Genomic DNA, 11,506 nt, shown 5'->3' with positions numbered 1-11,506 from the left:
TTAGTATGAACAGAAATATGCTTTAAACTAAAACCAAGAAAGCATTTATATAGTTGCTCTAATCAGAGATGTCAGTATGGAATTGCTTCCAAGTCTCCAGTATGGGATAACCAACCATGGATTTTACTCCCTAGCAGTAGCTTGGGGATCTATTCGCTTTCTTTTTCCATCACAATATCATCTCAGTTCTGATAGGTACTGCTCTCAGTAATTCCTTCACCAGACTTTTCTCTAATGCCTCTTGTTAGCATGGAGAGCAAATGTGAGGATATATATTCTAAGCTGTGTCTCTGGTAAATGGGTGTGATCCAGCAAATATATTTCTTTATTCCATTTACACATGACATAAGAGAAAAGTAAAGACCAACGTGTGGTCCTCTCACTCCCACCGAACAAGCAGCTCTAAAAACCTCCCACCAACAGCCTCAAGTCTGAATCTTTCAGATTTAAATCTTACACAGCAAAGGATAAAATAAACATAAAAGTGCATATTTTGACACAGTTAATTATATTGCACAAGCATTCTTAGTGATCAGTGTGTATTGATAAGAAATGGGGTAAAATATATTGAAGAGGCCATCGAATGACTGGGATTATGATCTGATATCCATCCATTACTGTATGTTGCCTCCTGTCTACAGATCAACAGCAGTGTGTTTGGGAGGTCTGAACCCAGCCTCTGTTAAACCCGTCATTGTAATGAGATAGACACAGTCCAACATAAAATAGCCGCAAACTGCTTTGGTTAAACTAGGTATTTATCAATATCCAACCTGGTCGGGGTTACTACTGTACGGCAGAGAAAAGCAGTGATTTGACTTTGCATTCCATATAAGCTGGTAGTATGTTTATAGGATGATGTACGGACAGGGAGTGCATGATTGACTGATTGTGGGGGGAAATAAGAAGATAAAAGATGTGTGAGATGTATTGTTTATCTAATCACTGTTCTGCTTTAAACAATGACCTCCATTGCTGGATCATCAGGTTCCATATACATTCAATACACACAGCTGATACTATAGCAGCCTTCGTTCTGACCCGGGTCAGTCATTTCCTTCCTTATGTCCCTTTGACACCCCAGTCACGTGACCATGGACGACAACACCACTGTGTAAGAGCAGGGTACGGCGGAGAGGCGTGGGAGCATTACATTATCCACTGTCTGGTCACATGGACTCCGCTGGGCTGGGCATGGTACGCCACGGACAACCTGAAACCCCAAGGCTTTTCTTAGATCCTCACTTATACAACACATAGATTGTGGCACAATAACGTATCTTGAGAGAGAACGAGCGAGGGAGACCACCAGGTAATAACACTGTGTACACGCCTCGTCTTCAAATAACCCCCTTGCATTCTTACGTAGTCTGAGATGCATACCACCACAGCAGCCTAGTGATGACAGAGCTGAGGGAGGCAGGGACTGCAGATATCCATAGGATGATGTACCCCGCGTCTGCCACCCCCCGGAAATGTCATCACTATCTGATATACTGGATCAAGCCAGTTTGCTCTGTGGTGGTACGCTCTGAAGAGATGGACAAACAATAAGAGAACAGTCTTTAGTAAGCTTGTCTTGTATGAGGTGTGTAATATGCAGCTATTCTATACGTGTGTCTGTGTCCATCCGCATACATGTCATAGTTGCACGGCTGCACTGCACAATCAGGCTAGCACCACTAGCCCTCTCCTAGTTCTGTCAGTAGCAGCGGGCAGGCGTGTGACCGGTGACTGAGTGAGAGATGTCTGAGGTGTCCGGAGCCATCGCTGAAGCACACTGACCACTCACAGAGCCCCCTCCATCCCCACCACCATCACCAAAGAGGAACCCTGCTCTGTTGTCTCTGTGAACAGTGACTATCTAATATCCCTCTCCACACTGCATCATTGTTCCACCTCTCCATGGAGTCAGTTACAGACATACACTGTCTATAGTCCAGCTCTGACAGAGGGATGACATAGTTGATTGGCTCTAATGACAGCCATTATGCTCTTAGTTTTTTTGAGCGACACCAATTGAGGGAGATTGTATATTGAGGGATAGAAAGAGAAGCAATCTCTTTTAATTACCTGTGTCATCAACATCCAATCTAATGTTCAGAATTGTTTAAATAAGACACAATTAATACACCGTAATGTATCACAGGAGGTTGGTGGCACCTTCATTGGGGAGAACGGGTTCGTGGTAATGACTGGAGCGGAATCAGTGGAATAGTATCAAATACAAACACATGGTTTCCAGGTGTTTGATGCCATTCCATTTGCGCCGTTCCGGTCATTATTATGAGCCGTCCTCCCCTCAGCAGCCTCCTGTGATGTAGATGTCCTTTAAATCAACATGTCTAGAAACTTTAACACAAGCAGAAACAGAAAGGATTTAAAACCTAAAGTGGGATGCAGCCGTTTCTACTTTTAGCAGCATTAGTCCACTAACATGGCAGTTCAAAAGTGTCACGTTCCTTTGCATAATCAGCAGCATTACCATAATGCGTGGGTGGGAATAGTCATTCATCAATCAACATTGTTGGGAAAGTGACCATGTCAAAGTGTTTGAGCAGCAGTAGGCCTATAGAGGTCAGGAGTGGTGTGTGTGAGCACAGTGGGGGGTTTGGGAAGGGGGATGTGTGTGGAGAGAGAGAGGGGTTAGTGTTGTCATTAATTATTCTAAGTTGGAAGAGAATGAGAGGTGTCATGATATTATTCCTCCTCTTCCCTAAACCCACCAGGCCAGTGGCTCTCACACTCCATCTGACCACATAAAGGCCAAGGTCACCTCACCCCCACCCTACCTCTAACCGTCACCCCACATTCCCCCCACCTCTCCCCCCTTTGTCCACCTGTTGTCGTGGAGACTAATGCCACAGAGACCACCTTTTTGTTGTGTGCAAGGGTTTTTGTTGAGGTCAGAATGGAAGCTAAAATAACAGAATCCCACACTACACCGACCAAGTCATGACACCACGGTGGCTGTTCCACCTCCCTCCCTACCTGTACTCACCTGCAACATGACCCCACACAGGGAGAATCTGCCAGACACATTCTACCCCTCTTTAACAAGTGGAGCAGGTTATTTCAACACTAAGTATCACACTCAAATATGTACAAATAGAAAAATAACTGTAGCCATATGATTGAATAGCACATTTAGTAATTGATAGGAAACGACAATAGTAGATTCACAATGGTTTCAAATAAGACCAATGGGATCACGCTACACTCATACTCCATCGGTCGTAATGCTAGTGACATAGCAAGTGTCCATGAAAACCAAAGTCTTGTCCTGTGGCTTCTCTCTGCAATGTCTTGCAGCAAGAGTTTGGTTTGCCAACAGTCCCAAATGATTGCACACAAAAAAGGATTTAACTCTTTGTTGCAATTGTCCCTCCACTCTGGCCCACCCTACTCCACCCCCCCATCCTCTCCACCCCCCCCATCCTCTCCAACCCCCCATCCTCTCCTCTGACCCCGGCCATGTGGATAAAAGACCCATCAGAAGTATCGCTGGCCACATTTACAAGTGAAAGAAAGCCAATAATGGAGCGGTTAGAGAAAGAATAAGGACACAGAGGGGCACTCCCAGATGTTGAGGGGGAGGAGAGGGGTTGGGGTGGCCCATTGTTGCCCAAGGAATGGGGGAGTGAGGGAGGTGGTGCAGTGCCTTTTTTAAACCCAATTTGTGACGGAGAAGCAGAGGGAAGAGATGGCCATACAGAGGGTCTGGCTGGAGGCCGGGGCCCAGGCTGGTCCATCTGTCCTAGAGGAGCGTGTGAATGCAGGCCCCAACAGGCCCAGAGGTCAGGCCAGGAGTGTTGGAGGGGGACGGGGGGCCAGGGATGGCGATACAGAAAACCCTATCCTTTACTTCAGCTTGGGTGAAGAGGCCACTCAGAACAGTGACCCTTTAGGCCCCTAATCTTCTTCACTGACAGGGAGTGGGGAGTGAGGGGTGGAAGGGGTAATGAAGTCATCACAGTAGGGCTGGATGGAGAGAAGTGGCATATATGTGAGGAAGTCTGAAAGGTCTTAAGACAAGGGTCTCCAAATGTTGTGAGTACACAAGTTGTTGGTCTTATTGGAGAAGAGTTGTGCTCGACAAGACAAACTATAGGTAAGTCTAGTGGCAGTGCTTATATTTCTTCTCTGGCATCTCTCATTCACAGCCATGAACGCACACACATATACAAACACCAACAGAACCTCTGACACCTGTTCATTTCCTGTGGAGAAACCATTAAGAAACAGATGCCTCACAAGTCCTCAACCGACAGCTTCATTAAATAGTACTCGCAAAACACCAGTCTCAACGTCAACAGTGAAGAGGCGACTCCAAGATGCTGGCCTTCTAGGCAGAGCTGCAAAGGAAAAGCCTGGCAAAAGAACACAGACACTGGACAGAGGAACTGTGTCTAGAAAGCCTGCATCCCGGAGTCGCCACTTCACTGTTGACGTTGAGACTGGTGTTTTGCGGGTACTATTTAATGAAGCTGCCAGTTGAGGACTTCTAAGGTGTCTGTTTCTCAAACTATTTTCTCAAACTCTTGCTCAGTTGTGTACCGGGGCATCCCACTCTTTCTATTCTGGTTAGAGCCAGTTTGCGCTGTTCTGTGAAGGGAGTAGTACAACATTGAAGTTACTCCACAATACTAACCCAATTGACAGAGTGAAAAAGGAAGACTACAGAATAAAACATGTTTCCAAAACATGCATCCTGTTTGCAGTAAATTAATGCAAATTCAACAGATCACTGATTACCACTTCATATTTTCAAGCATGGGGGTCGCTGCATCATGTTATGGGTATGCTTGTCATTGGCAAGGACTAGTGAGTTGTTTTATGATAAAAAAATAAATGGAATAGAGCTAAGCACAAAAAAAAAAACCTGGTTCAGTCTGCTTTCCAACAGACACTGAGACAAATTCACCTTTGAGCAAGTCAATAACCTAAAACACGAGGCCAAATATACACTGGAGTTGCTTACCAAGACGACATTGAATGTTCCCGAGTGACCTAGTTACAGACTTAAATTGGCTTCAAAATCTATGGCAAGACTTGAAAATGGCTCTCTAGCAATCAACAACAACCAACTTGACAGAGCTTGAAGAATATTGTACAATCCAGGTGTGCAAAGCTCTTAGAGATGTAACCAGAAAGACTAACAGCTGTAAATTGCTGACAAAGGTGATTCTAACATGTATTTACTCAGGGGGTTGTATATTATTAGGGTTTCATTTTTCATTATTTTTGTTCTACAAAATGTTCGATTTTCTCCTCCACTTTGATATTAGATTATTTTGATATTAGATCATTTTGTGTAAAACTTTGACAAAAAAAACAAACAATTAAATACATTTTAATCCTACTTTGTAACAACAAAATGTGTAAAAAGTCAAGGGGTGTGAATACTTTGAGAAAGCACTAATCTTTCAGCTAATAGTTGGTTTTGCCAGAGTCAGGGTTACTGGAATTAAAATTGATGGGTAACAACTTATAAATACATATGAAACAAAGGTTGAGACTGACAAGACAATGGACACTTTTGTTCAAATGCAGTTCTGGATATTCCCAAAAAGAAAAGGTGAGGGCATCTCCCAAAAAGGCCGCAACAAAAGTTTTCTAATGCATAGGTGCTCTTTTATTTATGAAAAAGCCGACACGTTTCGACCGCAAATCGGTCTTTGTCAACGCTTGCTTTCTGGTCTGCCTTTTCGCACTTCTGGACGTGTTTAGTTTCAGTCAGGTGCACACTGTCCACTGTAGGATTAGACAAACAGCATTTTTATCAAATACATGCTTGACACAAATATCCAGATACGGTGGACAAACGTGGGTTAGACAGTCACAACCTAACTACTTCAATCTGTTGTTGGTGTAAAGCTTTCTCCGGAGGCATTTTAAGAAGGGACAACACTATATAGATTTCTATAAAACTTGATGAAAGTTTCAATTCCCAAAAGCAAAATGGTAAAATAACTGATAAAGAAACCAAGGCTATTAACTTTGATAACTGATTTTGGAGGAACCTTAAACTAAAACATTTTTTTTTTTTTTAACAATTACATTTCCTAATAAATATACAGACAAGCGAAGGTAAGATATTTTCTGCTCTGTTCTTAATAGTGCAAATTATATAAACATTAGTTCAAGTATAAAGAAGGCAACCCTTTGATTATCCCACTTCCACCAGCAAACAATGATTGACAACCTACACAGCCTGCTGTTCAGAGATTACTATGAAAGAACAAACTCCCTCTGTCCAAAACAAGTTTGTAAAGTAAATAACACATATTTAGATTTACAGTTTGTTATGTATCAGTAAAATTAAAGGCATATGCATTTTTCAACAGCATATCAAAATGCATCAAACAAAAATGTAAAAAGTAAACTGACATTGTTTTTCTGTATGTCCTAATTCAAAGAATGCCTAAGTACTCTAAATATTATTTAGGCTATTTCATTGTAAATTGAACTTCTAGGGCATCATCCAAACAATATATATATATTATTATTTCAAACCAACATTTCTCAATTCTTTGTTTCTCTTTTCATCAACAAATATTCCGACAAAGATTCTTAAAAACAGTGATTAAAAGAATAATCTTCAATGAAAGACTCTTGAGATGTTCTATTCTGTCTCCTTGGCTATCAAAAGAGCCTTTACTGCCACCTAGTGGCAAGAGGAGCACACCATCTCTGCTCCTAGTCACCTGGTCATCCCACCATGATAACGCTTGATCGTTCAACTTTCAAGTAATGACAGATTGTTTCAATTTAACAAAACCTGGTAGATAAGGACATATGACACAATGCAATGCTAACATAACCACAAATTCATCTGACTGTAGATAATGGGCCTGATTGCCAAAATCCCAAACTACCCCTTATTAACATTACCTCTTACTTTCCCCTTAAAATATGGCCTGCCTTTTTGGTCAGCGTTATACTTCCCTGGAAGAGTCTATTCCTATTGGAGGAATAACACATTCCTGAATGAAGTCACAGATCACTGGTTCATTTTTGACAACATTTAGTGACCAGTCTCCTTTCAACCAGGGTTAGCTAGTAGCAATAATGAACATTGTGAAAACATGATGCATTCCCCTACGACCACACTACAGTCAGAACTTCAATGATGCACTTTTCTGTTTAAAGGAAAGGTTGTTGGATTGGAGGTAGAGGCTAGCTCTCGGTTCCGGACACTGCAGAACATCTATCCCACTGTTTCTGAACTGAATCCGGGCCGGAGGATACAATCACTAGAGATTCACAGTAAAAATGTGATCAATGTTAATGTTTCTGCCTTTGCATCTCTGACCTTGTGTGTGCAGACCGCCTCAAATGTCTACATGCCTCTTTGAATACAATCAATCTTCTCCTGTTTGTAGTGTGGATATATAGATGATCTTCATTGAGAAACAGTTCAGTTCACTGTCTGATAAAATCCACCCTAATCAGTTTGAGGCTCTGGGCACAATTCTAACAATTAAAAAAGGCTTTCACCTTAACTCATAGGAAGAGGTTGACTTTGGCCGGCACAGATTTACAGCCCTTGCTGGAGAAGTGTTGTCCCTGCTCGGGCATGTAGACAACGGCTCCCCCTACTGCCTCCACCACATCGGTGCGCTGGCACTCACCCCGTTGGCAGAGCTCTCTGCGGGCACAGCGCTCCACATGGCGTCTGCCCAGGGGCAGGAAGGGCACAAAGCTGGTCAACAGCTTCTCCTGGATGATGCTGGAATGGAAGAATCCACCTGGGGGGAGAAAGACACGGCTGTTCAGAACTGTTAGAACGTAAAACTTTAGAACGGGTGTATTCTAAATGAATGGGGCTGTTGATTGATAAGTCAATTAGGCTCTTACTTCTGCTGTTATTGAACACTGCCTGAGAGATGGCGTCCTCCAGATCCACCAGCCTGATCTCCTCTCTCTCCTTGCCAGCCTGTCGGGTCTCCAGGGCCATTCGGTTAATCACCTCCTCCCCAATGGTGCTGCAGCCACAAAATACAGCCAGTCAGTCACACTCATCACAAAACAAACAAACACAGACACATTGCTTAGTAGTATCCACCAGCAAATAGCAGGCAAGCTCCTGTACCAGATAAAAGTCCTGATGGACAGTGCAAGTGATCCTGATGAGGTGAGACACACACACACTGAAGTCCAGCTTATAAGCACTTCCATTTCAGAACCAAATAACAGTGGACGCTAACTCATAACCTCATAACAGGGGCTTTGTGATACAAATGATTTCTACAACCTACATGATATGCTCCTGTTGTTAGAGCAATAACCAGACCTCTCACAGAATCACCCTCTCAGGGCACTAAATTAACACTTCTAGACTGAACTGCAGTAGTATTGTCAAATTCCCTGGACAATGGCTAGGAATACAGGAACTCTACAGGGGATCGATCTACTAAAAAGCACAATGATAGTTCAACATCCAAACCTTCAAACGTAGGATATTTACAGTAACCGTGAGATAGATATTCAGTCAACTACCACAGGGCCATCTACGTCAGCCAGCCGCTACCTGATGAAGATGTAGATGGCCTTGCGGTAGTTGGTGCCGAACACGGTGTGTGAGGGCCCGAGGAAGGGCTTCAGGATGTCGATGACCCCCGGGGGCATGTTCTCCATCTCATCAAAGATGAATATGGAGCGGGCACAGGCTGTCAAATTCCCCTGCACCCAGTCCTTCAGCTCCAGCTAAGGGTCAACAGGGAGGAAAGAGAAAGAGTGGGGGTCAGAACCACTTAGCAATGCATGAAAATAACATTTCACAAGGTAATGGCTCAGACATACAAAATGCAGGAAAGGTTGTGGTTACAACATTAAGCTGTGACTTGACAAGTGCACATCAAGCTGATCATAGTGGAATAGTAGTGTCTCAAACAGTAGGTATTGCAAAGGTGTGTATGTGTGAGCACTAAGCAGTACATGATACTCTGTGGTCCAAGTTGGAAGAGATGCGCTACCCTGTACTGTTGGACGCGGTCAGGCGAGGGGAAGTGTAGTGTTGGCACAAACTGATGGATGTAGGGGCTGCCCATAGCCGTGCCATACAGGTGTCTCCCCAACATGGCGCTGACCAGAGTCTTGCCCGTCCCTGACCCCCCATGGAAGGACAGGACGAGGGGTCGGTCTGGACTCTCCTTCTGAAGGAAGTTTGCCACCTCTTCTGACACCGTGTCCTGGGCCAGATGCTGTCCGTAGAGATTCTTATACAGATCCCATTCCAAACCTGGGAAGATAGATTTGCAGAGATGAAGGTGTTGGACTAACAAAATGTAGTTAGATCAAGACCAACAAACTTGCCATGATTTCAGTATGACAGCAGGGCTACAACAACAAAAAACCTTGGCATGCGCAGATATGTGAGGGAACAGTCAAGCAAAGATTATAATAACCCCTTTGAAAGGTTTCCTTCCCCTTTCATCTGTGAGTGTAGTCTGTTTGCAAGCTAGCTAACAAGAAACATCTAAGACAGCTGGCAAGCTAGCTTGCTCTGATCCATCGCGCGACAATAACGGGTTGCCTCTGCGCTCTCACTTTCCAAGTAATCTTTCATAGCTAGAGGATTTGTTTCCCCAATTTTGTTTATTGGCTGGCATCAATATAGTTTCGGAACTTACCAAAAATGATACACGTAAAGTGACACAGCGCAGAAGAAACTCGTTGTTGTCGCACGATGAACCAGCGCTAACTAGCCTAACAGTCAAATATAATTAGCTTGCTAGCTAACTTTATTATAAAGAATCAAACTTGTTTTAACTATACTGAACAAAAATATAAATGCAACATGTAAAGTGTTGGTCCCATGTTTCATGAGCTGAAATTAAATATCCCAGCAATTTTCCATACGCACAAAAAGCTTATCGCAGACAGCGTGTATGGCGTCGTGTGGGAGAGCGGTTTGCTGATGTCAACGCTGTGGACAGAGTGCCCCATGGTGGCGGTGGGGTTATGGTATGGGCAGGCATAAACTGCAGACAACGAACATAATTGCATTATGAGATACCGTGACGAGATCCTGAGGCCCATTGTCGTGCCATTCATCCACCACCATCATCTCATGATAATGTACAGCTCATGTCACAAGGATCTGTACACAATTCCTGGAAGCTTGAAAATGTCCCAGTTTGTCCATACTCACCAGACATGTCACCCATTGATCATATGTGGGATGCTCTGGATCGTCATGTTCCAGTTCCTGCAAATATCCAGCAACTTTGCACAGCCATTGAAAAGGAGTGGGACAACATTCCACTGGCCACAATCAACTCTATGCAAAGATGTGTTACGCTGCATAAGGCAAAATACATATCTGTATTCCAAGTCATATGAAATCCATAAATCAGGGCCTAAAGAACGCATTTCAATTGACTGATTTCCTTATATGAACTTTAACTCAGTGAAATTGTTGCATGTTGGGTGTACGTTTTTGCTCAGTGTAACTAATCATTTGCAGAACCATTTAATATCAATACGTACGTTCGTTCGCTAGCTAACTCTAGCCATGGGGTCTTCTTACAAACAAACTGGAGCAGCTCACCACCTGGTTAGCTATCTACCCTTCTAGTCATAGCTTCCGTTTTCTTACCTCGTATATTTGGTTTAAAATCACAATTGCAGTCAGAGGATATGGTGCAGCTGATGCGTTTAAAAAAACATTCGACGCCGGGGGAAGAATAAAGTAAAACCATCAAAACCAGCTGTATCACAGCCCTTCTGACAGCCATCTTGCTGGTTATGTGTCTGACCGCCGAGAATCTGTTGCCACGCAATCAAAACGTTCAAGTGTCACCGCTAGGGGTCGTCGTTTGTAGTTTTGTTTTCTTCTAAATTCATTTAAACAAACCACCATTATGCTTAACATGAACAGCAACTCCCACAATACATCTGAATAAACGAAGTCCGGAGCGGCGAGTACTGTCAAGGCGAGGGATTTCCGACTGTTTTGAAAGCGATCAATCGTTGATAAAATATAAAATTTTACTCCGTATGGCGGCGGTTCGGCACGGGTGTGCTGTGATTGGGTTAGAGATGGTAGGAGATAGTGATAGAGAAGAAAGTGAAGCAGGTATGTAGCATAGTGGTACAAATAAAGGAGGAAGTAAGAAAGAGCGAATGGTTAGAAAGGAAGCAAGAGGCAGAGAGGAGCCAGAAAAATAAGTTTGAAGAGAGCAACAGTTTCCAACGCTAGCGGTATTTCGGAGGTAGAAAGTGCGGAGGAAGGGCAAGAAAGACGCGAGGGGAGCATGGAGTTGAGGAGGAGCATAAAGTGATTCTGAAGTTTAGGGAGGAAGGGGAAGTTGGGGCGATGAGTCCGATAAAGTTGACGGCTGTGATTAAAATAGTTGATTGGGGAAGTTGTCAATGCTAAAGTGTTAACAGATGGGAACTTGTTGGTGTTCTGTAAGGACATGGCGCAGAGAGCTCTCAGAGTGAAACAAATAGGGAAGTGTAAGGTGGTGTTGAGCAGCTGGAATGATCAAGCTGTGGA

General features: G+C 43.5%; 1 protein-coding gene across 3 annotated transcripts; it reads right to left on the bottom strand.

Annotated features, from left to right (window-relative positions):
- Positions 1-307: 307 nt before the first annotated feature.
- On the bottom strand, positions 308-11,292 carry tor2a (torsin family 2, member A). Of its 3 annotated transcripts, none has more exons than XM_045706725.1 (6): positions 10,604-11,292; positions 8,979-9,244; positions 8,534-8,709; positions 7,861-7,988; positions 7,635-7,751; positions 308-1,213 (listed from the first exon to the last, which is right to left on the bottom strand). In XM_045706725.1, the coding sequence occupies exons 1-6, from the start codon at positions 10,740-10,742 to the stop codon at positions 1,170-1,172; spliced, it is 870 nt and encodes a 289-aa protein (XP_045562681.1). In that variant the 5' UTR covers positions 10,743-11,292; the 3' UTR covers positions 308-1,169. The 3 variants fall into 3 exon arrangements, with proteins under 3 accessions (XP_045562681.1, XP_014027041.1, XP_045562682.1); XM_014171566.2 differs by having other exon boundaries at positions 7,501-7,751; positions 10,604-11,291; XM_045706726.1 differs by lacking the exon at positions 308-1,213 and having other exon boundaries at positions 5,613-7,751; positions 10,157-11,292.
- Between the last annotated feature and the right edge of the window lie 214 nt (positions 11,293-11,506).

This window comes from Salmo salar, chromosome ssa24 (assembly GCF_905237065.1).
Source record: "Salmo salar chromosome ssa24, Ssal_v3.1, whole genome shotgun sequence".
NCBI classification, from domain to species: Eukaryota; Metazoa; Chordata; class Actinopteri; order Salmoniformes; family Salmonidae; genus Salmo; species Salmo salar.
This window is presented reverse-complemented; position numbering and strand designations above follow the sequence as displayed.

Coding starts and splice junctions, on each gene's coding strand:
- tor2a (XM_014171566.2), bottom strand. CDS start 10,742: ATGGCTGTCAGAAGGGCTGTGATACAGCTGGTTTTGATGGTTTTACTT. Junction 7,989..8,533: donor GCCATCTACATCTTCATCAG/GTAGCGGCTGGC, acceptor TTGTGGCTGCAG/CACCATTGGGGAGGAGGTGA. Junction 7,752..7,860: donor AGTGTTCAATAACAGCAGAA/GTAAGAGCCTAA, acceptor TTCTCCCCCCAG/GTGGATTCTTCCATTCCAGC.